Source organism: Thermobia domestica, chromosome 16, assembly GCF_964235325.1.
Source record: "Thermobia domestica chromosome 16, izTheDome1.hap1.1, whole genome shotgun sequence".
Lineage (NCBI taxonomy): Eukaryota > Metazoa > Arthropoda > Insecta > Zygentoma > Lepismatidae > Thermobia > Thermobia domestica.
In genome coordinates, this window is record NC_137469.1 from 42,312,662 (window position 1) to 42,339,340 (window position 26,679).

General features: G+C 36.3%; 1 protein-coding gene across 1 annotated transcript; it reads left to right on the plus strand.

Annotated features, from left to right (window-relative positions):
• mrn (general transcription factor IIH subunit 4 marionette) lies at window positions 1-25,522 on the plus strand. The gene is made up of 8 exons (XM_081742389.1): window positions 1-599; window positions 6,991-7,095; window positions 10,207-10,338; window positions 12,843-13,028; window positions 14,478-14,658; window positions 16,554-16,637; window positions 21,519-21,703; window positions 24,728-25,522. The coding sequence occupies exons 1-8, from the start codon at window positions 451-453 to the stop codon at window positions 25,107-25,109; spliced, it is 1,404 nt and encodes a 467-aa protein (XP_081598515.1). The 5' UTR covers window positions 1-450; the 3' UTR covers window positions 25,110-25,522.
• The last annotated feature ends 1,157 nt before the right edge of the window (window positions 25,523-26,679 follow it).

The window sequence follows — 26,679 nt, forward strand, 5'->3', positions numbered from 1 at the left end:
TGTAGTATTACACCTATTGACAGAAATGGATTTTCAATTTCCTTGATATTCATTGTTATGACATATAGACAAATTCCTTGTGATGACAAAAAGTACCGTTTCGTAGCTGTATTAGACAGGAAGACACATAGACAGAGAGAGAGAGAGAGAGAGAGAGAGAGAGATATTACCATTTTCCCTGTCTATGGTTTAGCAAAAAGTAAAATTATGAGTGTTTTTTTTTTTTTTTTCTCACAGACTATTACTGTTGTTTTAATCGTCTGAAAGACGAAGTGATTGAATTGTAGATGTGCGGCGAAGGTTAATGTGGATGTTTCTAAGAGTAATATTTAAAGTACAGAATTAGAGAGAAACTAAGTTAATGCAACTACAACGTTATAATATTCTTTTTTATGCATTTGAACAAATTGCATAGTTTAAATGTGTTGCGAATGATTATGTATATTTGTGATGAATTCGGACACCGGTAAAACGTTTAAACTTATATCTCAGTCTAAGAACTTACAATGCAAAAATCTACACGATTATTTAAAAACTCTACCAGCTACTTTGCTGAGTAGGCTGTACAATCATCCTACAACATGCCTTGCTGTGTTTAGGTAAGGCTTGCATTTAATAGTTCTTAAAATCATCTTTGTAGTAGTAGCATTACTCGTAAAAACTTGCATGCAGGTTTATAGTATCAGTTCCATTACATATTCATTTGATATACCTTGCCATTTTCCGAAAAATCGAATAATTTCTTTTCTTTTTTTTTTTTTTTTTGCATTAGTGGAATATCTCCGGACTACTTTGAAAACAAAAAAAAATCACCAAAATGCACTCCATTCGGTTGTATTTTGTCGGGTTGCATTAAGTTACGTTAGACGACGTTACTTTACGTTAGGGACATATAAACTAGTCCAAAACAAACCAACCTGTGCTAGATGATCACTAAAAGCACGAACGCTATATAACCGAGGCAGGGCAGGAGCGCAGCAGGGGGCCCGGGGTGGGTGCGCCCGAGGTAAGCAGGCGCGTCAAGGACGGTGGGTACACGCTTAAGCGAGGTTAGTGACAATATTTGGGTTTTGGCGGTCATAAGAATTTCAATAGCACTTATCATGCTTTCATGCTTGCAACGTTTCACTGTTAACATACAATACAGCTTCTGTACACTGTGCAAAAATACATTCCCGTTCAGTTAGAGAGCACTTACCTTCGGAACTTAGGCTTGTAAACTTTTCCAATTTCAGGAAGAAAATTGTGTACAACAATTCCTCGGGTTTCTTTTCCTTAAATAAATACTTCGCTAAATAGCCCTCGAAATGCTCTTCCCAACGCCATGCCTTTCGTGCTACTATATCATAAGAAATGTACCTCTCCGCGAAATAGTCCTTCCGCCTCCACATACTGTGCCGCTTACAACATCGAAAACAACTTTCTTCACTTTTACTATTTAACTTATCACACTTTCACTCATTCCTTCTCACAAACTTACATAAATTCTCCAATTGACTTGGTAAATTTTCTAAAATTGGTCCGGCGATACGGCACTTAACCCCCCATTTTTTAATTTTATTTTTATTTATTTATTTATTTTTTTTATTTTATTTATTTATTTATTATTATTTTTTTTGCATTACTCAATCTGGCGGTTCTACGAAATTTTGAAGTTTCTTACTTTTTCAGGTTAGGTTAGAGCTTTGTATTTCTTTAGCAGACCATACATTAAATTAGAAGCTCCATTACTACTTGCAGATTGACTTCACGAGGCCTCAGTATAAATATAGTGTGGACGTATGGCATAGACACTTGTGCCTAAAACGAAACAATTTGTACTAGGTGTCTACTGAAAAGCATGAATGCTACTAACCGAGTCAGGTTTGGAGCGCAGCGAGCGGTGCGTCATAGGGAGCAGGAGCGTCAGCGACGGAGATATACGTATAAACGTGGATAGTGGAAGAGCACATTTACATATACAATACTTTTACTATCACTTGAAATTCATTCCAATATTCTGTGCATCGACTGTAATTACTTATATTCACACTCTCATTCCTTCACGAAAATGTTTCACACCGTATTTTACCCAGAAATTTATTGTTTGGTAGAACCGTCTGCTCGAGAAACACCTTTCTATGTGTACAGGTGAAGTCTAGGCACACCACTCGAATATTTGTTGAGAAATTATAATTTTTTTTTTCTCACTAATTTCCCTGTCCTGTAAAAGATTTGCGCTGGACAACATTAGAATACCATGCTTAGCACAGATGAAGTTCAAGGGACCACCAGAAGTAATGGGAAGGCATTTATTACAAAGTTGGTCGTCCGTTTGGTTTCGACAAAAAGCGTAATTAGACCTACAATAATTTAAAAATCATCAATTTTTAGAACCGCTTTAAAAGGGTATAATAGAAATGAAATGAAATCGTTGAGTTTTACGTCCAACGCTTATGCCGGCTAGGTTAAACAAGTTGGGAGTGTAATAGAGTAGGGTAGGCTAGAGTAGAGTAAGCTAGGATAAGTAGGATAGGGTACGGTCGGGTCGGATTAGCTTAGCAAAGTTTGACCCATTTTGGTAAAATTAATAAGGATACCAAATGGAGCGTCTCTGTACATTTTCCTCAATTGAGATTTCTAAGCGTGAATCTCATTGAGGAAAAGTACCTGCGCTTGAGTGAGCTGCGACTATAAAATAGACATATCTGTCGTCCTTATATGAATTTCTTCGTCCTGTCCCTTCAGAGGAAGACTGTCAATATATTAGGTTATATTAATAAACATACGTGATATTTTATAGGTTTACAACATTTTTTTTTTTTTTACTTTTCAGTAATTTATTATTTTCAGAATAAAAGTTTTTAAAATGATTTTTTTTAAAATTCGTTTTCACTCACTAGTTAAAAACTTACCAAGTCATGTGGTTTGCTCATTGAGTGTCTGCTTTTCCGCTTCAGCACTTCCCTACGGTTTTGCGCGGTATGCAGAGCGAGAATTTTCTGATTTGTGACCTCCAATATGACGTAGAAATGGTCGGTTCCAGAAGTCAATTGTAGTGTTGTTGGATTGATCTAAAAGTTGGGGGCGCAGTGGCTCAGTGGTAGAGCGTTCACCTCCGGTGCTTGAGGTCCCTGGTTCGATCCCAGCTCGCGCTGGACAAACACCGTGCTCTTGGGTTTTATAGGGGTTCTCCCGTTTCCTCCCACTTCATTCCACCATTTCACTCATCTCATCATCACCATCTCCTTTAGCCTAACTGGCATAACCGTCGGACGTAAAACTTAAAGATTTCATTTCATTTGATCTAAAAGTGCCCCCCCCCCCTCAAAGAAAAAGCCAAGGTAACCCCTTTAATCTAGATTTGTATATCCTTTTTCTATGTTGAACTGCGGTTTACTCAGTGATATGATAGGATTCCTGGCGAATATTAATGAAGTTTATTCCCACCTAAGCAGAGGTAAGGATTAACAAAGTTAATCCTTAGGTGATAACAAACTTGATTAACCGTAGAAATACCAAGGGAAGGAGTGTTTCCTAAGAGCTCTTGATGTTTTACATTGTTTGAATGTAATGTTACCTCTTGTTAATTTTATATTATTATTTGTTTTACTTCTATAAAACAATTCATGTGGTGCGGCCTGATTTGATCGCCCCCCCCCCCTTCCTCTGGTAACCATCTTTGTTTTCGCCATTTTTCTTTTTAGTTCAGAACTATAGGGTATGTATTCATAAAAAAGTGGCTTACCTTGTGCCTCGTTTAATTGAGTTTTTTCTCAGTCAACCTTCTCTTGTAGTTGAATGGTGGGTAAACAATGGTATTTTTTCTTCTTGGATTTACCAGTTGTATTCCAGTTTCTGCCAAGTTTCCCTTCAATCTATTATCATACAGGTACATGACGTCTCTTGATTTCCTCATCACTCAAATTTTCACGTGCACTTCCGTGGCTACGCCAGTTAATACACTGCCTTCACATTCGCATTACATGCACAATGATTTTTTCTGGAGGATTCCGTATGGTTGACACCTATTTTCCTTCCCTTGTTTTCCCATAACTACCCATATCACCCTCACATAGTTGAAGTACAACTTCTCAATCGAAGCATTATTGCATATTTCTTCCGGAATTTTTAAAAATAATGATTGAACCCACCCCTGTTATAGATTATTACCATAGCAGCAAATATATTTTAACAGGTCATTATTTCAATAGCTCCGCCGAACAACGTTGCAAGATACAATTTCTTTCACTTTGAGATTTTAACAGAACAACGCTACTGTAATAGAAGTTCCAATTCTATCTTACATCATTATTTGATATAAAGGCATAGTTTGAAACTGAAAAAGTAAATTTAAAGCCTATACATAATCAGCATATATATAAGGGGCGATCAACTGAAACCCGTTCAGTGGTCATAATTCATGAAATAAATTTTCTTTCGAGCGGAAACTTGTACACTTCTAGAGGCGTCTATGGGTAGCGTGCAGTGAAAATATTGTTCAGAAGCAGGGTTGGCTGGTTTAAACCAAGGTGGTGGTTTAAACCAAAAAAACGAAAAATGTTCGTAAAAGTGTAACTATTCGTAAAATCTTAATGAACACACATTTGTGGGTTATCACGTTTCATTTCCATATATTACTCGTACTATATTCAGACTTAAATTCCACATTCATTACTCAAAGAGATTATATTACAAAATCAACCTTTTTTTTTTATGTAACTTATGGGTGTTTCTTTTGTAAATTTTTTTAATAGTTTATTATTGTTATGCAACCAAAGAAAAATTCTAAATATTGTTTCGTTTTAATAATGTTTACTATTGATAAAATACATCGAAATGCCGTACTTTTATGGGAGGGGGTCATACAAACCCCACGAGAGGCAATTATTGAAATCATAAGAATCTTTGGTAACTAATTATGTATAAATTGGTCAGAGCCAAAGTGGACTCAAATAATTCGTATCTTTATTCATTTTTCTTACTGATATGCAAAGTAAGTCGTTATATTTCTTTAACTTGGACTAATAAAAGTCGTAGTAAACTGACTTGGACTAAATTAGTTCTTCTGTACTCTGTAGTACTTTGAAATTGTCCATATGTAATTCTGTATAATGGTTCCACTTGTGCAATTGTTTATCTTTTTGTCCTTCTGAAGTGACTGTTGACGATTATATTAACAAATATGTAAAGATTTGCCCAACGTATTTTTATCAGGAATCCTTCGTGAGTGAGTCGGCAGACGTATCGCAATTGTGGCCAATTAGTCCCGGTTTCGAGTTCAAATAGAGGACAATTTCTCTTACATGTAAGCTGAGAAGCGGTTTGGATTCCGCTTTAAGCTTATGTGACCCAGTTGTTGCATACTAACACCAAGGCGAAATAAGCTTATTTCTATCGATATGTGATATAAATACATAGAGCAAATTATTTAAACCAAAAAAACCGGGTTTAAACAAAAAAAAACTGTTTTTTTTAAAAATAAAAACCATGTTTTTTCCCAACCCTGTTCAGAAGTCACCATGGGCATTGAGACACTTGTCCCACTGTGTCACTAACTTACAAATGCCGTCCATGTAAAATTTGGACGGCTGACTATCAAACCAATCACGCACAACGTCTTGAACCTCAGCATCAGATTGAAATCTCTGACCTTTCAATGCCTTCTTTAGAGGCCCAAAGATGTGAAAGTCACAAGGTGAAAGGCCAGGGCTGTAGGGCGTGTGTCGCAACATTTCCCACTTGAATTGAACAACATGGGGTTGACCAGGACGGGGATAATCAATGGTTTGTTCACGCCTCTTCCGAAACATTCTGGCCCAGTCCACCACTGTTGTTTTGGAGACGCATGCATCACCATACACGTCTTTCATACGCCGGAACACTTCAGCTGGTTGACAACCTTCGGCACTCAGAAACTGGATGACGGCACGCTGGTCCTATTTGAACGGATTGGGGATCTTGAACGCCATCTTTCACTCGTTATACCTGCAAAACGGAAACACGTATCAACAACATTTCTACACCCAACACAGGGACATTAGCCATTACATACTATTAAACAAACAATGTCCTCCTACACACTATACCAATAATACATAAAACGAACGGGTTTCAGTTGATCGCCTTTTATATGATTTCTGTAAACTTGGATTGTTGTCACTTGCAACGTTGTTCGGCGGAGCCATTCATTTATAAGATGTCCAGAAATCGCTGTGACACATCATTCGTATGTATACCGGTACTGTATTGTATAGTTTCATGCAAGTATATGTGTAACACTTTTGTGTTATACTTACCCTAATATGAAGAATATTCAAATTACCTTGATGTCGAGCGTTATATAAGTGAATATTGAGCGTAAGACAACTATAAACATACATAGATATTCCTCTTGTTGGAGGTAATCCTGCTGCTACGTAAAAGAAAAAAATCAGTACAAGCAGCCATATAGGTGCGTAAAATAAACAATTAAATCGGTCATTGCTAAAAGGATACAAGTAACACTTTGGACAAAATAGCGCGTAATTGGTGATTCGTGATCTATAAGTGTAGATCTACCATTCTGAACGAGAAGGGTTCATGTCCGTAGAAGCAGATGAAACATCCGTCTCAAGCCATTACAGTTGACATTTGGATAAACTTACACAATAAAAAATAACCAGTTTGAGTTTATTTCGAAAACTTGATCTTATAACATGTGTTCTTTTTGTACTAACCGATTCAGTTAATAAAATAAAATATATATATATATATATATATATAAAACAATCTAAATGTAGCTAACACTCTTAATTTCTACTTACAGATTATTCTCAGATCCTTGCCACTAGTTGTATTTAGGACATGATCAAAGCAAATTGAACGTTCTTACTAGTTTTAATCATGGAAGCTTGACTATTTAGAAGATAGAAATTGTGTTAGGAATAATGGTTTAGCAGTAATTTTTAACTTTTAGAGGTTATACTGGATGAAATTAATGTTGTTTTTTTTCTTTTATCTCTTTTGCAGAGAGCTGCCAGAGATTGCCAAACACTATGTTCTTAGAATTCTTTTTGTGGAGCAACCAGTCCCGCAAGCAGTGGTTGCATCTTGGGTGTCGAAAACAAATGAAAAGTAAGATTATACGTAATATAATTTAGGTAATAATAAAGGTGGTATTTTTATGCATATATACGAGTATATTAATTCACTGTTATTCGAGAGTTCGTAATTTGAATAACTTTACTGTTCGGTTTAGTTGTCACGAGTCTGTAGAAAAAACTTACGCCAAGAACTCACACAACTAACAAGTAAGTCAGGTGCACAGAAATAATATCCTCATAAGAAAACAAAGTATAATCACTGCCTACGAAGAATTCACTTAACCAATTTGTCCAAAGCATAAACAAAAATATTATAGGTTAAAAGACAAACAATGATGAACATTCGCCGTCCAGTACTGTACATTACATTTCCCCAGGTCCAGCTATTCTTAGAACACTGTTGAGCATTTTCATTTTCAGAAAAACAAGATATCGTCGCTGCGCCTCGAGGAACCGCTATGTGACGTTTTCGTCGAAAATGAGTTATGCCGTGCAAATAAACCTGAAAGCTGTCAGGCAGTGTCCCTTACAATGTGATAAGTGAATATTCAATTGTTTCGCCACAACTATGAAAAAAATCTCAGTTTTTAATGAGTTTGTTTTACTAAAATCTCCTTTATATATTTACTTTGTCTGTCCATCCGAAAAAATACAAAATCGTAAGAACCACTTGATGTATCGCCATCAATTTTAACCTGAATGTAGAGCATCAAAAGCTTGGAATCAAGATCATCCATCCAGTTGATCTCAAGGTATGAACAATCAAAAATCGGTTCCCCATATGGAAGCAATTATATATATTATCCTTGATTGCTAGACTACCCGCAGTGCTGTTGAGATCAACGGGTTAATATCATAATCAGGATGCGAAATACTAATTTTATTTTGATTTCATTTGATTTTAGCGTCCTATTGAGCAGCGAGGCTATATGAGACGTTGGTCCACAGCCGTTAATGTGAAATCCGAACCACGTGAGCTCCCGCCGGGAATCGAACCCGAGTCTCCCACCCCAAAGGCACGTATGCTAACAGCTTGACCACGAGGAGAAATATTAATAATATCTGGAAATACACCGCTAAAATGAGGCTAAACGCCTTTCTACTGGACAAATCTAAAATGTTAAACATTTTCTGTTTTCAAATATTCATTCAACTTATCCAAGTTTCTGAATGGGGAATAAAGGGTGAGAGAAATAGCAATTATTCAGACTTCATTTTTCACGTTATGTATACTGTATCTAACCGAACTCTTCACATAGTAGCCACCTGTAACACTTCAACCTGTTATCTAAATTCCGTTCTCTTTGTGACGGACCTTTTTGTTACATATTATAATACAATTCACTGCTAAATTCCCAGCCTTTGTTAGATGTATTCAGTGTGAGTTTGCCAATCGATTATTCATTTAAAATTACTGTGTGTTTATTGTCTTGTTTTAAAAACATAAAATTAAAAGCTCATTAACTTCTTAAGCTTTCTCATGTGTAAGGGAAAGTAATAAGTGTAAGTAGAAGAAGTATTTACTAAATTTGTGTCATTCTCAGCTGTGTGTGTGTGTGTTGATATTCTTGCCATATTTATAGTATTGTGAGCCACTTCTGTATTGAAAGTGTTCGCTTATTTAGGATTCTCTTTGTCATCATTGTTTGTAGCAAGTTAGAGTGAACAGAATACTTACGGTTTCACGTCTGTTGGCTTCTCAAATTGCCCTAACCATTGTAGTCAACTATTGTAATCACAAGTATGTACCGTCAAACGTCACTTTCTTCGTTAGTAACTTCAAACAAACTATATATACACATTGAAGGGTAAGAATTATTAACATTTTGTAAAATATACTACGTTGTTCCCTTTATATCATCGCCATTCCCATGCGCAGTGATATGAAAGCGCATCGATAAAAATGATTTATTGTTCATTGGTGTTTCTTTTCCGGAAATCTTCAAAGTTATCGAGAAATTAGAACTAAATTAGATATTTTTTTTTTTGAAAAAAGCTTATTTTAGTAAATTGAAATTTTATACATCATAATAGTGTTACTTGGCAGTTAATGTGAACTATTCTACGGGAAGGAGAAGAAGTTAACGTTGTGAGAGTAACCTAAGCTTGCTCCTGTAAATTTTATAGATTGTTTAATAAATGTATCGAACGTCGAAGTTTCGCTAACGGCTGTTTGATAAGGGTAGGGTGTATGGAAATGGAATGTTTACCCTAATATATAAAAACATCTAGCTGCTGCACAGGGTTCGGAAGGAAATTATTCTAAACATGTTCTATATTTATGAATATAAACATTTAATTTCCACACATACATTATCCCTACCAGAACATCGTTCCTTGATAATGTTGGCAGTTGTCAGTGGAAGTCCGACCTTCAATATAAAGTTGTAAACGATCTATAAGCATTTTGAGCAGCAAAAGTAAGATTAGTTGAGTTTAGTAATAAGATTGTATTTTAAGCTGTTCACATTACAATGCAAACACACACATTTGATTCCGGTAAGCAACTCTTTAAAATTAACGTAGTTGGTTATGCAGCCAAAGACCCATGGATCTTAAAGGTAGCCTTCTAACTTTAGTTTAACGCTTCATTTTGTACAGTAATCTAGTTTAATGATTCTTGAGGTCTTCCATGTCAACTTCTGGAGCCTGTTTATACGCTTAGATAATCTGCGTACAAACATGCGTGCCACTATACATGATGTTCTATTATCTAGTTGGCGCATGCGCAGATATCTAATTGATTATCTGTTCCCTGGACGCTTGTGCGTCTTATTACGTAAGCAGTTTTTGGCATACGTGTAATGTTAATGGTTAATTCTTCAAGCGGACAGACAGATACGCGCGTTCCCCAGAATAAATTTCTTACCAACCGTACACTAACCAAGTTTCTCTCTTTGTCTAAGTCTTCAATATTGCTCTTCTTTCCATTACTTTTTCCAACACTTTCTCATTCCTTTCCCGTCCTACTGGCACACAGTACAATGTGTGTTCTATAGTATTCCTGTGTTTTATATTTGCTTTAAAACTCAAAAATTATAGCTTGATCGTTGTTACCCGGAGCTTAGTGTTCCAAATATAAATCCCTCTGCTATTGCATTTACATGTTATTATTAATTTTCTTTCTTTCTTTCATTTGTAGGGAACATGCTGCAGCAAGTAAAGTGTTAACCGAGCTTCGAGTATGGCAAGAAGCATTGATGCCTGGAGGCCTTCCCGGCTGGATTTTAAACGACGTGTTCAAGAAAAATATGAAGATCGCTTTACTAGGAGGGTAAGCCTTGTTCTAAAACAAGAAAATGTGGCTTTAGATTAAAAAGAATTAGCTTCCATTCATTTAAAGCGAATGATTTAATTTTTAACTGTACTTCCCGTCTGGTAAGAGGACGTATGGATCAAGCAGCATATGTTGATTCCAACTATATCAACATGTTAAATGTTGTAGTTTCAAAACATCTGCATGTAAATAAAACAATTTCCAATATGTCGGAATTTCGCTCAGAATCACAAATTGAAAGAAATGCCTATGACTCATATTACATAAAGACAAAGAATCTTTTAAACATAGATAAAGTACCCCAGACAGGGCATGGGATAAATCAGAAATAACTAAAAAAAAAAAAAAAAAAAAAAAAAAAAAAAAGTGTTATCCGGGGTGCAAAAATGTCTGCAAATTGTTTCAATGATCTGTGGCATCTTAGGATCCTGCTATTCTGTGGAAACTTTAAAAAAGAAAAAAAAAACAAATGAAGTCATCCTTACTTCAGAAAACGTGTTAAATATAGCGTCTTATCAATATACGTTATAATATGTATAGGCGCTTCACTTGACTTGTATTTTTCAAAATTATTATATATTTGTTTTGAATTGTTGAACAAAGGGCACGCAACTTGGAATGTGCGTATTGTTTGGCATCCACATTAGGAACATCTAATTCACTTGCAAGAATTTTCGAAATTCAGCACTAAAGTTGAGTTGATTTTGAGTTTAATGTACCATTCAGCAACGAGGCTATATGAGACGTGGACCTACTAATTAACGTGGAATCCGAACCGCATGAGCTCCCGCCGGGAATTGAACCCGGGTCTTCCACGCCAATCGACACTAAAGGGTTGACAGTAGAGCACATGCAATATGACGGACAGGGAGTATTTTTTTAACGGTTGTGTGTATAGGCACAAAATTTGGATGCAAGAGACCTTTTGAAGTCAGCTTTACAAAGGGGAGCGCGGTGGCTCAGTAGTAGAGCGTTCACCTCTGGTGCTTGGGGTCCTGGGTTCGATCCCAGCCCCCGCCAAGTGAACTTTGTGGTGGACAAACACCGTGCTCGTGGGTTTTCTCGGGGTTCTCCCGTTTCCTCCCACTTTCTTCATTCCACCATTTCACTCATCTCTCATCATCACCTTCTCCTTTAGCCTAACCGGCATAACCGTGGGACGTAAAACTCAAAGATTTCATTTCATTTCAGCTTTACAAAGCCTGCTCCGACTATTAACGCCGGTGTAGCTGGTATGGTTGTACAGAAACTGAAAGTAGTACAACTACCTAAAAAGAACAAAAGAATGTATCAACAGCTCGCTTTTTTAAAAATGAGTAGAAATCACATAATTAACTTCACAATTTTGAGAGGTCAGCTCCATAAACCCCGCCCTACCCTTCCCTTAATTATAATACTATTTTATAAAATATATGTATGTTACCTGTTAAAATCTGGTTACCGTATGTAAATCTGGTAAAATATATGTTACCAGAATATTAAAATTGAGCTTTATACAAATCTGCAACAGCAAACAAAATATCTTGCACTTCAGTCAGCAACCGTCCGAGATGAATAGTCAAGCTCATACTCAATAAAACTGCCTACCATTTAACAAAATACCGCAGAAATATAAAATGCACAATTTGCTGTACTGTGAACTTCGAATACTCAAAAAAAGTTCCACGAAAAGCAAAAACATGCTATCCAGTTAACCAGTATTTGCATGAATTCCATCAGATGCGAAAAACAGACCGTGAGTTGTACTAACGCCATCTTTCGGAGAGATGAAAAATAATATATAAATTTATGTTACAACCTTAACAGAATGACGACACGGTACTAAGCTAACCATCAGTTGCACCAACACTATCTGTCGGAAAATAGTTGCAAACGAGTCCTACTTTTCGATACCTATGAAGACGAACTGGAGCGTATATTTTAAAGTTAAATCAATTTTTGATACACAGAATACGGATATTTGGTTCACTTGTTCGACTTCAATATGGAGGAGGCAGAGGGAAAGAGCACAGTAAAAGGAAAAGAGGCTCCAAAATATTGCCCTTCACACGTGAGCGTTTATTTGTATAGTGAAATTATAAATTTAATCAAGTTTTCTTAGCAGTAAAACTGTTAAAAAGTGTTCACATGCGCACTGTCAATGAGTCAATTTTGCCACCTTTACAAGGGTTAGCCATTTGCCATTGTCACTAGTAGATACTAAGAAGATTAATTAGCTCTCACATTAAATAGTTTTACATTTTAGATCTTGAACTATGAGGAAAAAGTTGGTTTTGTTTGTGCGCAAACTATATACTAATTTAATTATAGTTTCCCTATTGAGTAGACAGGTAGTTAATTCATTAATATTTTTAATGGTAACGTGATAACATTTGTCTTTTTCATATCTGTGTAAGTGTTATCATTTCGAAATTCCAAGGATAATTTTGTGCAATATAATAATTTACTCAGAGATGTTCACGGATTACATTAATGACACTAATTCAAATATCTCCTAATAGAGGTGCTCCATGGACAATGTCGGCACGATTGGAACCTGACTCGAAGCCTCGCGATATACCATTCTTGGATAGTTATGCTTTGGAAAGATGGCAGTGCGTTCTGCATTATATGGTAGGATCTCATCAACAAGAGGGCATTTCAGCCGATGCCGTCAGGATTTTGTTACACGCAGGGTTGATGAAAAAGTAAGTGTTCATGGTTTTTTTATGTATTTGTAAACAAAAATAATCCAGAAAATCCTTTTAAACATATAAAAACTGTAGAAAAATCTTCAGTTGTAAATGAGAACTGAAGCCGAGATCTGTCAGTAAATATGTACAGCAATCATTATTACTTAAGCAATGGGATACGTGCCCACCAAATTTCGTACAGATCCGGCTAGTAATTACTGAGAAATAAAAGTCCATATGCAGGCCGAACCTGTCCCTGCCGAACTTTGCCACAAATATTGCGATATTCATTCTTTATTTGATGGGCTCTCGCTCATCGGATTCGGTTCAGATTTGGGGCCGCTGTGGCTCAGTGGTAGAGCGTTCACCTCTGGAGCTTGGGGCTCCTGGTTCAATCCCAGCTCTCGCCAAGTCAACTTTGTGGTGGACAAATACCGTGTGCGTAAATTTTCTCGGGGTTCTCCCGTTTCCTCCCTCTTTCTTAATTCTACCATTTCATTAATTTTTCATCATCACCGTATCCTTTAACCTAGCCGGCATAACCGTGGGATGTAAAACTCAAAAAATTCATTTATTTTTTTTTTCTTTCGGTTCAGATACGGGTAGTACTTACCGACAAATAAAATACCACATACAAGCCAAGCCGAGCCTATCCCCGGCTGAACCCAGCAGTCAAATATAGCGATCTTTATTCCTCTAAAAGAAAATAAGATTTGAGGTTATGTTCACAGACAATGATCCTTTATGTTCACTGACAGTGATCCTTTGTATTCAAAAATATGAGTTAAACAAATAAAATACTTAGCTATGATCTATAGCTATTCAAAATGCAGAAGATAAATGCAAACCTAAAGAATAAGTCCAAACCTTTAATTAACCTTTCTTTGAAACAAGTTTTTAAAAACTATCCTGGTATTGAACTAATGAGTGCATCCATGTGCTCGTGTTTGATTCCTGTCGTCTGACCAATATGCATCTGGGTCCAAAGATAAAAAAAGAAAGTTCTTTTGCTGTAGTGAATGATGCTGTCGCAGGACAAAGTGTGGAACTAGTACTACTGCGTGGAAGTGAAGCTTATTCACACAGAGATTGCCAGTGAGTTTAATCAATGGCACTGTGGAACGATTGCTGGAGAAATTCAGAAGTGTGGATTCTGTTTCGGATTTGCCCCGGTTAAGACGGTCATATACATAACGTAGATGTTCAGGCAGGAATGGTTGCCAAAGTATGTGATAGTTCAAATAAGTCTGTGTGACGACGGCTTGTGATGTAACAGTTAGGACTTTTCAGATATCCTGCATATTACGTTACTCACACAGTTTATAACCTAAACTCTGTTACAAAGATAACAGAAATCGACCGAAATATAGTGTAAGTACTGTTGAAGTACATTAGTAGATTTTAATGTATATTGAATGTTGGGTTGATGTATGTTATTGATAATTACTTTCCACTATTTTGCAGGGACGAGGAGGAAGGAGGTCGTGTAATTACAAAGGAAGGTTTTCAGTTTTTGTTGCTGGATACATCGTCGCAAGTTTGGTATTTCATTCTGCAGTATCTGGACACAGTTGAAGCGAGAGGTCTGGACTTAGTCGAATGCCTTACATTTCTGTTTCAACTCAGTTTTAGCACTCTTGGAAAGGTAAATTGCCTACGCACTCCATACTGAATATTGTATTACTCGTTGTATCTTTTTGTAGTAGTTAGTCTGCCCGTATTCTTACGGTTACTTCAGTGTATGTGTTCACAAGTTTAAACCGTGGTGGGAGTAAATGCCACTTAATAGAAAGACTCGTCTTTCGTAACTTCAGGGTTGCATAGGGATATGTTAGTTCCGTTGTTTAAATCTTATTCATTGCTTTGATTGCTTCGAAATACTTGGAAGGAAAGATAAGTTTGTGCTCTTGCGTAGGACAAATAATGTTCTTATTTTAATTGCGGTAGGATAAAGAGGGTGGGTGATGAATGGAAATGATTCATTGAAAAAAGAATTTATGTAACGAAGGAAACAGGAGAATTGGGAGACGCTTGTGAATAGAATGTTGGCCACTATAAGCTCACATACAGAGGTTGATTCATTTATATTGAGCCGAATGTGAATGTGCCACTTACCTAGAAAATGCTGTGTTTCCACCATTGGTTGTGTTCAATCTGCAGGTCACCTTTACTATTGCCTGGCATCGGAGTTTCCATTGAAGTAGACTGCGTTGCAGCTGGGCTATGGGTAATGCATCCCACTCCTCTTTACAGGTTTTCCACAGGGCAGAGATGGTGCAAATTCGATGATGAAACAGGTGCCGCTGAAGGAGTCCGAAAGCACAATAGTCCATCGGAGTGGGATGTGTACTCTTGATAGAGATGTCAGAGAAGGGAATTGCCCCAATTCCAGTTTCCTGTTCCATACGGTGAAAAATCCCAGTGATATTTTCACCGTGTGGCTGCATGCCTTGTTTTGGTGCAGTTCAGTCTGGTTCACATCTTGCCCATACAATGCTGGGATTTCATGCTGGTACATTTCAGTCAGGACATGAGTCTGGTAGTACGCAGCAGTGATTTCGACGTTTCGCTCCACCTTTCGGGCACTCAGTGTGCCCTTGTACGAGAAACCGGTCACAATCATATAAATCCACGCCTCAACAAGGGTAGCAGCAAACTTGCACCAATCACCCGCGTGATAATGTTCGTACAGCTTCTTGCAGTTCCTTTTTCGCTCAGCCATATGACATGCTTTCAAGGCGTGCACACTGCTCTTGCGAACGACCGCGAGTCATAAATTCGTACGAATTGCGCGGTTGGTTGTTGTCTGCTTCAAACTACGATCGACCACACTGCTGTACTGCGTGACTAATGAGATACTGTTGCTTGCCTCGTGGCAATTTTCGGCGATGGGTTGCGCATGCGCGGTATTGTTACATATTGACTTCGGATCAGTATAATTAAATCAACCTTTTAGTATAAGATCGACATAGGTATTTTTTACACTAAAAGTTAGCGCTCTGTTTCTGAGTTATTGTGTCTTCTCGCGCAAAAACCAAAACTATGAAACATTTAATGTAACATTCAGTAATTATACTGTGGGCAGTTGAAACTGCTCTTACTAAACTTGTATCCTGAACCACTTGAATGTGTATGCAGATTTTTCCAACATGAAACAGAACAGTTTTTAACGTGGATAATGTTATGAAGAAAATACTTTATATCATATTAATTATTGTAGGTGATCACTTGCTTTTCGCACTGTGTACTTCTGGGAAAATGTAATACGTAAGACTTCATTTTACAGTAAAAGTTTAGTGTTTTTTGTAATTTTGTATATTTGTGTTAATAATATACATTAACTCAAGAATTCCTCAAAACATATTCTTACTTTCCGAACTCCATTAAGACTTATCAGTTTTCTTTCCTTATGTGCTAGCCGACTTCCAACAATTTGTTCCCCTTTTTTGATAATATTGTAAATTTTTCATTGTGAATGTATCCAGTGATAACAGCGTTGATCATATCTGAAATCTTAATGATTTTAATTGTTTTTTTAAGGATTACAGTACAGAAGGAATGAGTGAAGGATTGCTCGTGTTTCTTCAACATCTAAGAGAGTTTGGACTCGTTTATCAGAGAAAGGTTTGTTATTTACATTGGCATTTCTTTATTATATCATACTTTTATTATTGTGTGCTGTAGATTCCCAGCCAATATGCCACGGCATTTGAGAAGTATCAGAATATTTGCGGCAGTAAAAGAAGACATATACAGAAGGTTGTTGGTAGGTTTATATCCGATCTATCTAGCAACGCTCCATTGCCTATGTAGTTATGCCAGAAACATGAAACCGGTATCATTATTATTGTTGGTGCTAATGAAATGCCTCTGAAAGTGAACCGTCATTATAACTGTTTTCCATGCACTTTTTTTCACAACCGAATAATGAAATAGTGTCAGGAAAATATTTAGCCATCGAAGTGACAGCTAAAGAGATCGTAGTTAGCCAAACACAAATGGAGTCCATATAGAAAACATTCGCCTACAAAAGCGGCCCGTTCAAGGTGACTGGCAGGCGCTTCGTGGAATTCGTGACTGGCAGGCCAGGAAAATCCATCACTCTACGCGACATGGCCCAGAGCTTCAATCTGGCGCAGTTCACTATCAGCCTTTTCATTTGTTGGCGTCTTGTGTCGGTGGTGCGTACATAAATGCGGATTCAGAACCTCCTCACGCGCAATATATCTAAGCGTAAGACAAACTGCCGTGCACTGTACGAAAGACATTTGGCGAGGTCAAAATGGAAAACTGTTGTCATGTTGGACGAGGCTTACATTTCTCAAACATAATGATAAAATTTGGGCAGTTACATACATCGACACCTCTGGAAGGAACGTTCCGAGTTTTACTGCCAATAACAGAAAAAGTTTTACGCAGGAAATCGTGATTGCTGTCAGATACGGTTACAAGAAGTTGGAGATACGTAAAGTGGACAAAAACTTGAAGGTGTCCATCATGACCGTATCTGTCGGGAAGAGATCCCTCGTGTGTACAATTTGTTAATTTTTCAGAAAATCACTTAACGATATCTAGTGTTGTAAAGGCCCGGAAAAAAACCGGAAATTTTGAGTAAAAAAACAGTTTTTTTACAATTTTTTCCCCGAACTTAAAAAAAAAAAAAAAAAACGGAAAAATTGGGAAAAATTGAAATTTTCGAATATTTTACTACATTATGCTTTTAAAATAAAAACTATTTTATATTTACTAGTTTACAGTATAGATCGGTAATTTTCAATATATATCCACACTTCCTTCCTCCAAGTTACACTTTCAAAGTGAAATGGTAAAATCCACCCCAGGCCCGAACCTCATCTGTTGAAAATTTTTATCGAGATCAATCTGGTGGCTCAAGAGTTGTTAAGTTACAAATATAGTCACTTTCATTTTATATACCATATGTAGATAAATTGTCGTATTAGAAAACAAGTATTTGTTTACATACAAAATGTTGTACATAAACTTTATATTAAAGTCTGTATTTGAATATTAAATAATAGTAATTATATGTCTTACAACATGTAATATTGTTAGTGCATAAGTATTAGTGAAATTTGCCTACTGCTCTTTCTTTTAAGAAGTAATTTGGTTAAAATTAACAAAATTTCACCAGATCAAATAGTACATTAAGAACTCAGTTTCATTCAAGAGCCCTATTGCAACAGAAACGCTTCATGATGGTAGATGTGTATGCAATTGTAAAATTTCTGTAATTAATGCACAACCAGGAGTATACGACTAAAAGACACATAAAGGAAATGAGAGCAGACTATTAATTTTCAAGAATAATTACAACCGTTTTATTTTCGAATGCTCCTTTTTTTTTTTTTTTTAAATATTCACAATATTGAAATTTCTCAATTTACATTTTTCACGCCTTCGAAAAAAAAAAAGAAAAAACGGTTCCATTACTAGTAAAACTTACCTAATACAAAGATTTTTGTTTTTTCCAATTTTTCCGGAAAAAGAAACGGAAAAAACGGTTTTTTACCAGCCGTTTCAAAATTTCCGGAAATTTTACAACACGAATTATATCTATTCACAATAATGATATTTCAGACTTTCTATAAAGTGAGTTATCTTTTGTTTTTAAAAAAAGAAAAAAAAAACTGACACAGCTTCTCTCATCACAATACAAATAGCTATAGTGCAATGAACTCATTGCCTGAAGTTACCAACAATCGACATGAAAGCCAACATTATAATCGATTGTTTCTCAGCAGTCGATTTCTTGTAACGTACAAGGGTTTGGTAGAACTGGGTTATGGTGTTCTCATCAGGTTTTTGCCAAAAACTCATAATTGCAAAACTTGGACATACAAGGTATCACATCTTAAATGACGATATGGGGATCCACGTGGACAAGACGTCACCTATACCATCCAATTCTATCCAGACATGAAGGAGGAAACAGGAATACGTGTTATTCCATTTCATGTCAAAAATTCTGACTCTGGTCTAATAGATTTCTCTACATTTACGGTAGACTGTTTAAATGACGTCTATAATGTTGCCCTCACTGTCCTATGGAAAAATTAGAGGGAAGAATGAACTGGAATTTTTATACATTGGTCCAACGTAATTTCTTGCAGTGGAAATTGCCATGTCAAGTGATAGTCCATAGTGCTGGTGATCTTACAGAACAATCGGTGGTGACGACCTGGCTTTTCGTAGGGTAAGTTCACTTTGAAAAATCGGTCGGATATAACCCCATCAACTTTCTGTCTGTATAGAGGAAGTCAAAATTGTAACAAAAATGACCCAAACCTCTAATCCCATTCACATTCTCTGTTATGAGTAAAAGGTTAACCGTCTCTTCCTCTGAGAAACGCAATTTAGTTTCAGATGGTAGCTAAAATATTTTAGATTTTACACAAAGCTGCAGATTTACGTATCATATTTACTTGGCGAAGAAGAGCGAAACACCAGCCAACTAAATGAATCGAAACCCTGATGATGATATAAAGCCAAAATTATCGGGAGTCTAGGATGTATTGTAAATAGCAAGGTGTACAACCGAAGCGAAACTTTTTTTTTTTTTTTTTTTAAAAAAAAAAAGAAAAATTGGTACCCGTAGTTACTTACGGATCTATCTGTACAAATGTATTTCTTATGGCAGACCACCACCACTCTTTTGTTTTGTGATATAGTCATAATAGTAGATAGTGATACTAGAGTAGTAAAGTGCTGATATAATAGTTGATATGATATAAAGTGCTGAAATAATAGTTGGTATGATAAACTTTATAAGTACGTACATAATTATGAGTGGATAAGGGGTGAAAGTAGACAAATATATGATTAGGAGAACATACGTATTTCTTTGTCGGCATTGTATGCGAAAATGTAAACAAATGTTAAACTTATGAGGAATAACAAATCTTATTATGTAGAGAAAAGAAAGGAGCCAGGAGTTAAAGTACACAAGCATATGTTTAGGAGAACATACATTGTTTCTTCTATTCTAACCTTGCATATGTGAATGTATGTGTCTCTGTCCCCACATTTGAATCTCTCTCCCTCTCTCTCAATGTCGTCCGCCACAAACTCACAGGGCCTTTGATCAAACGTTCGATTCTTGAAACCAGATATAAGCCTCCACCAATGGCCATCGTGACTCCCAATAGTTTGTTCGTAATAGGCTGCGGATATTTAGGCACTTCAAATAAGAAACAGCCACAAAAGTCAGTAAAACAGTCGCTTTCCTTCTGGAAATCTCGATCTCCAAGACGCTTCTCGCAGCGGGCAGCCAAATCACAGAAAAAGTGCATGATAATCTGGCAAAAGTTAAGCAAAACCGACATGTAAACAGTCATGACCTCGGTAGTGACCTGAACAATCATAATGTTAAATCTTTCGGACAAAGCTGACTTGAAAGGGTTCTTATACCTTGATTGCATGCAACCCGCCTTACTTTGTTGAATATATGATTGCAGCATATTTTAGGATATACTTTTCTCAGGCGTTGCAGGAATTGCTAGATTTTTTAAAAATTAAGCATTACTTTTTAATTTTTTTTAAATATGTATAAACCTTGGAAATAGCTTATTCAATTAGTAAAAATCACATTGAAATATGATCATTGGTTCTCGAGATAATTGCGTACAGCCATATATATACATACACACATACAGGTCAAACTGAGAACCCCCTTCTTTTTTGGAGTCGATTAAAAAAAAAAAAAAAAGGAAACCACCAATCTGCATTTACCTTTCGAAATGCTGATTTCTGTTAAATCAAATTTTTGAAGAAGTATTTCTGAAGCTATTTTACATATCTATGTCAGTTTATCTTAAGGCATAGAAAATCTTAACCGTAAAAGCGATTGGAACTGAAGTCATTGATCAGTGATCCTCGAAGAAGTTATTTTCTAGCAGAAACTAGGAAGCTACGTTTAGTATTGTATGTTAGATAAAAGCCTTTTTACAAAGAACCCACTCAAGTATGATTTCCATGCCGGTGGTTTCTATTTCTGTCGTTAACTGATAGCTAGATTGATTGGTGCATTAGAACTTAATGGTTCTTTCCAGCATCGAAACTGTACCAAGCAGGATCTACTGGCCGTGACGTAACTAGGGGGGCAACGAGGCTTGTGCCCCGGGCGCCGGATTGGGAGGACGCAAAATTGGGAAAATATTTGGGAGAGCGTTTTGGTTTGGTTGGTCAGAGAGGCGCTTAGGTGAGTTCTTGACCCGGACGACAACTAGCATATTTACATCGCTGTCTACTGCCTAAACTGGATTCAAATCAGTACTCGGGTTTGTACGCGAAACAAATACAGGTAACGGCAATTGATTGGCCACGAAGGGGGACTTCTACCGTTACAATAGGGTCCATATTGAATGATACTTTTTTTTAAGTTGTATGTACTTACCAATACTAGTGTTACCTATGCACCATTTTTAATCCTTCTAGAACGTTATTTTCGATCATAAACTGATTCTTTTCGTATGTTGTTGTTTGCAGAGGAAGGCTGGACGCTTTTATCCCACAAGATTGGCATTGAATATTGCTTCAGGGTTAACTAAATCTTCAATAGATATCAACAGAACAGGGTACATCGTAGTCGAAACTAATTACAGAATCTATGCGTACACAGACTCTAATTTGGATGTTGCTTTGCTGGGATTATTTTGCGAAATGATGTATAGGTAAGTCTGATAGTTGTGAGATATTTTGAATATAAATTTTTAAATATAGTAATTTTCAGTTGCCTCGAACATATTTAAAAGCTCTGTACTTTAGTCTGTATGAGAAACGAGGAGAAAATAGCTATTACAACCATACGTATAGTACTAATTCAATTGTAGCTAAATAATTCCTATCTTGTAAAATGGCTCTCTATACGAAAAGATAAGATAGGAACTTATTTATTTATAGAAATAAAATGTAAGTAATCATGTGTCTGTAACATGAAACAAAAACTACTGAACAGATTTTTATAATTTCCTCTGGTGGTCGAATTACGAGGTGCGTCCGGAAACTAAGTTTCTTTACGGCTGTAAACACAAAGAAGACACAGTGACCTTGGAACATACAGCACAGGTGACGCTACTTTTCAGCATATTCATCTCCGGAATTCAGACACTTGTCATAACAAGGAATCAGCTTTTGTATTTTGATGTAAATGTCAGTAGAACCAGTGTATGAGATACATCTCCAATTGTTCATTACAATTAAAGTGCTTACCTAATTATGTGTTTGTTGAGGTGTAAAGAAGACATAAAGAGCTCTCGGAGCAAAATCCGGGCTATACGGTGGATGGTCAAACACTTCCCAATGGAACGGCTGCAGAAGATCGGTTATTAAAGGCTATATAACCCTGGTCAGTAGCAAGTAGTAGCTGCTTAATTGAAAGTAAATGAAATGTTAACATTTTCCCCAAAAAACGCACAGGTTTAAAAGGGTTAAATTCAAAATACAGTTTTGCACTGTTTAATAGTTAACAAAATGGTGGTGAATGAAATATAGCGTGACAGTTCATCTGAAAATTTTAAACTTCACGATAATTATTATTTCACTTATGCTAAGGGCTTACTTCACTGTATGCTATTTATATAAGGAAAAGTTTTAGACTGTTCGTAACGCTAATTCTTAATAGGTAAGAGTCGCGCTAATAGTTGTTACAACCTGGGCTGACTACCTGACGCCAATAGATGGCGTGCAGGCAATTTGCCGATTTAAAACTATTGGAACAAATTAGTTGCAACTTAAAAACTGTATAATTTCAATTTCATTATTTTAAAAGGGACAGTGGTGGTAATTGTTTATTAATAGGACAAGGGCTTTAAACATATTTAGATTTCAATATTAATAATTGTCTAACGATGATGGGCAAACAAAAAAACAAACAAACAAACAAACAAAAAAAAAAAAAAGATCAATGAGAGACGTGCGATTTTTACCTCTAGCTTGCAGCGAGCCGAAGACTTGGGCACAACTAGTGTTAGTGAACTCGAAAGTAGCAAAGTTGAGAAAAACAGGTAATGCTTTGTATGATTTGATTCGAAATGTGTAGATGTTTATTTTTGCCTTTGTTTTTATCGTTGAATAGTGATTTAGATAAATTTCACTAGTTGTTATTTATCTTAAACAAAACAAAGACTTTGTGCAGTGTGCTATTTCCATTGTCCAAGTAAATAAGGAACCAGTTACTTAAGTATTATTTGCCCAGTGATATTTAATAAGATAAACAAGCTTTCGATCTAACTTTTTTATTTAATTTACCAGAACAGGCACTCGTAATATATCAGTACAGGCACACATTTATGTATGTATGTACAAAAAAACAAATTTTCATATTAATAATGGAATTCTTATTGTGTTTTTGAGGCTTCTGAAGTGATCATGTGTGCTCAACCAGCAAATTTCATGAACATCGAGATCAGAGCTGACATCAAATTTTTGTTCCACCCAGGAAAGTCACCGAAGCAAATTCATGAGGAAATCAATGAAACATTATTGGACTTCCGTCTTATGTAGTGGTGAAGAAGTAGGTGACACAGTTTAAACGTGACGACGAAATTGTGGATGAAATTCACTACATTATTCTAGAAAAATCTCAGCAAAACGTGTGACAGATTGGGGGGATTTGTCGAGAATGCGTTGGTAGCATAATTCATAATTACTTGGGCATGCCCAAGCTCTCGACAGAAGGTTCCAAAAATCTGTCAGTAGGCCAAAAGCCTGAAAGAGTGAGGGCATCAAGAGAAGTCCTCTTCCATTTTGACCGTAACGGTGGCCAATTACTGTCACGAATAGTAACCGTGGACGATATATGGTTGTATCACTACGATCCTGAAGCAAAACAGCAGTCAAGGGAGTTGCGGCACTCAGGGTCCCTCACCCCAAGAAGTTCGAGACAGAAGTCAACTGACAAAATATTTGCAACATTCTTTTATGATAAGAATGGAATCATTCTCATAGACTACCTGCCAGACATTTAATACGGAGTATTACTCTTCATTATTCACAAAACTGAAAGTCAAATTAAAACTGCAGCTCCGCGAAAACTTAAAAAAAAAAAATAATAATAAAAAATAAATAAATAAATAAAAAAATAAAATAAACCCCTGTTCATCGAGCACTGCAAACACAACTGACATTGTATGATCTAGGGTTTCAATGTCTAAATCATCCTCCTTATTCCCCAGATCTAGCTCCGTCATACTATTATTTGTACCCGGAACTCGGAACATTAGAAAGGACGCCATTTTGGATTTGGTAAGAAGGTGGTTAGTGCTATGGAATAGTGGTGCGAGTAACAGTCTTCATATTTTTTTTAAAAAAACTCGTCTGCAAAAATTAGAGCACTCGAGAATGTATTGAACTTCGTGGGGAGTATGTAGAATAACTAAAAAATTCATCATTTCACTTCCACTCCTTCTGGGTTGGGCTACAATATTTTCAGCAACCCCTCATCTATTTTCTGGTATTCTTCTTCGTACATTAACAATAAATTTACACGTCTAAAATTCCGGCTTCGTATTAACCTAGGAAAAAAATAACTATCGAATATTTATATTCAGACTGATCAATACTCTTTGACTCTGAACTCTCACTGAGCTACAAGAACATTGGGGACCCATTCTGAATAGTACCAATTCTCTTTCAGCTTAATGATTAGGAGAGATGTGTAATCACTTATATTAGATATATTTTTTTTTCTTTTACAGGTTTCCTAATTTGGCCGTTGGAATTCTAACAAGAGATTCTGTAAGGCAGGCTCTTAAAAGTGGCATCACAGCAGAACAAATCATAAGTTTCTTACGCATGCACGCTCATCCTGAAATGTTGAAGGAGCCACCAACGCTACCTCCGACGGTGGTCGATCAAGTTAGACTGTGGGAGATGGAGAGAGATCGTTTTGTATTCTCCGAAGGGGTTCTCTACAACCAGTTTCTATCTCAGGTGGACTTTGAAGTGCTCAGGAATCATGCGCAAGACTGTGGCGTGTTAATGTGGCAGAATGAACAAAAAAGGACCATGGTGGTTACAAAGAGTGGACACGAGGATGTGAAACGTTTTTGGAAAAGATATTCGAAAGGAAGTTCGTGAAGTTTTGTACCTAAATAAGTGTATGTTTGTGAAAACTTTAGTTATATCATATAAACCTGTATTCATATTAGGAGTACTTTCTGTGATTTTTTATTTATGTATTTACTTATATAGGAAACTTATTTTTGCAGTGACATTGTGCCTATTGCTTTTTTTTTTTGTGAAATAATGTCTTTGTAAGATATTATTAATTAGCAGCAGACCTATGAAAATTTCTGTTTCATATCAGTTGTGCTGTCATTATTTGTTTCATATATCACGTATGTTTTCCTTATCTTTTTATCAGATGAAAACAATGTAACATCATTTAATCATTTAAATGTTAAGGCCAGAAACATGTGTGTTTTTAAGTAATTGTTTCCTGTTTTGTTATATTTTTTTGTGATGGTATAAATATTTAAAATGAAAAGTTATTTTACTATGATTTATTTTAGCACGACCTATAATGTTGTTAACCCTTTTAAATTATGATAGCACAACACCTGTGCCATGGCGTCGACCTTCGGAATTTGCTTTATAAGTCTGTAGTAAAGCTTTTTAGACCGGGGTTTTTTGCATTCATTCAAATATGGAAGCATCATAGAACATATTTTATGGGCATTTTGCAGCCTCGCGTGCTCTGTCTGGGGGCTATGACATCACAAACATGGAGGATGGATTTTTTCAAAAAATCCCTGACACATTACTATTTACCCTAGAATCATGGTTTGTGCCTCGTTGGCTTCGTTATGAGACAGGCTTTTGAAATGTACCACTCAAATTTCCCTATCGTGTACCAGAAGCGGGAAAATCTCGTCCAAAATGGAAAAAAGGGGATTTTTTAAGAAAAATTCCTTTTCCCCATTTTTCTCTTCACAGGTACACGATAGCGAAATTTGAGTGGTACCATTTCAAAGGCTGCCTCACGCTGAAGAAAATAAGGTATGACTCATGTTGCTAGAGTTAACAGACGTGTGTCAAAAAAATCTCGATTTCTTTATTTTTTTTTTTAATTTTTTACACATTTTTCGTCAATTACTTTAGTAAAGTGTCTACAGTATTATCACTATTTATTCTAAAGTCATGATATGTGCCTCGTTTTCTTTGGCATGAACCAGTCTTTCAAACGGAACCACTCGAATGTCTCTAGTATGTATCATAGTGGAGGGGCCCAAAATCGGGGAAAAAGGGATTTTTTGACAAAAATTTCCCTTTTTCGCGAATTTTCTCCACTATGGTACATGCTAGAGACATGCAAGTGGTACCGTTTGAAAGGCTGGTTTTGGCCAAACAAAACGGTGTATCAATCGTGTCTCTACGATAACTAGGGATGAGTCAGGAAATTTTTATATAAAAATGGGTTATCCATTGCTCACATAGGGGAAAGCTGATACTGTTTGCACATGGGACAATATTTTTTTTCCTCTCTTATTTTTCAAGATATAATATTGAAATTTTGTACAGTTATTAAACATAGTATGTAGTATGTTGGGGATTTTTTTGGGGGGGGGCTCTGTGGGTTGACACAGGGGCCGGCCAGAGGGGCCCAAAATCGGGGGAAAAGGGATTTTTTGACAAAAGTTTCCCTTTT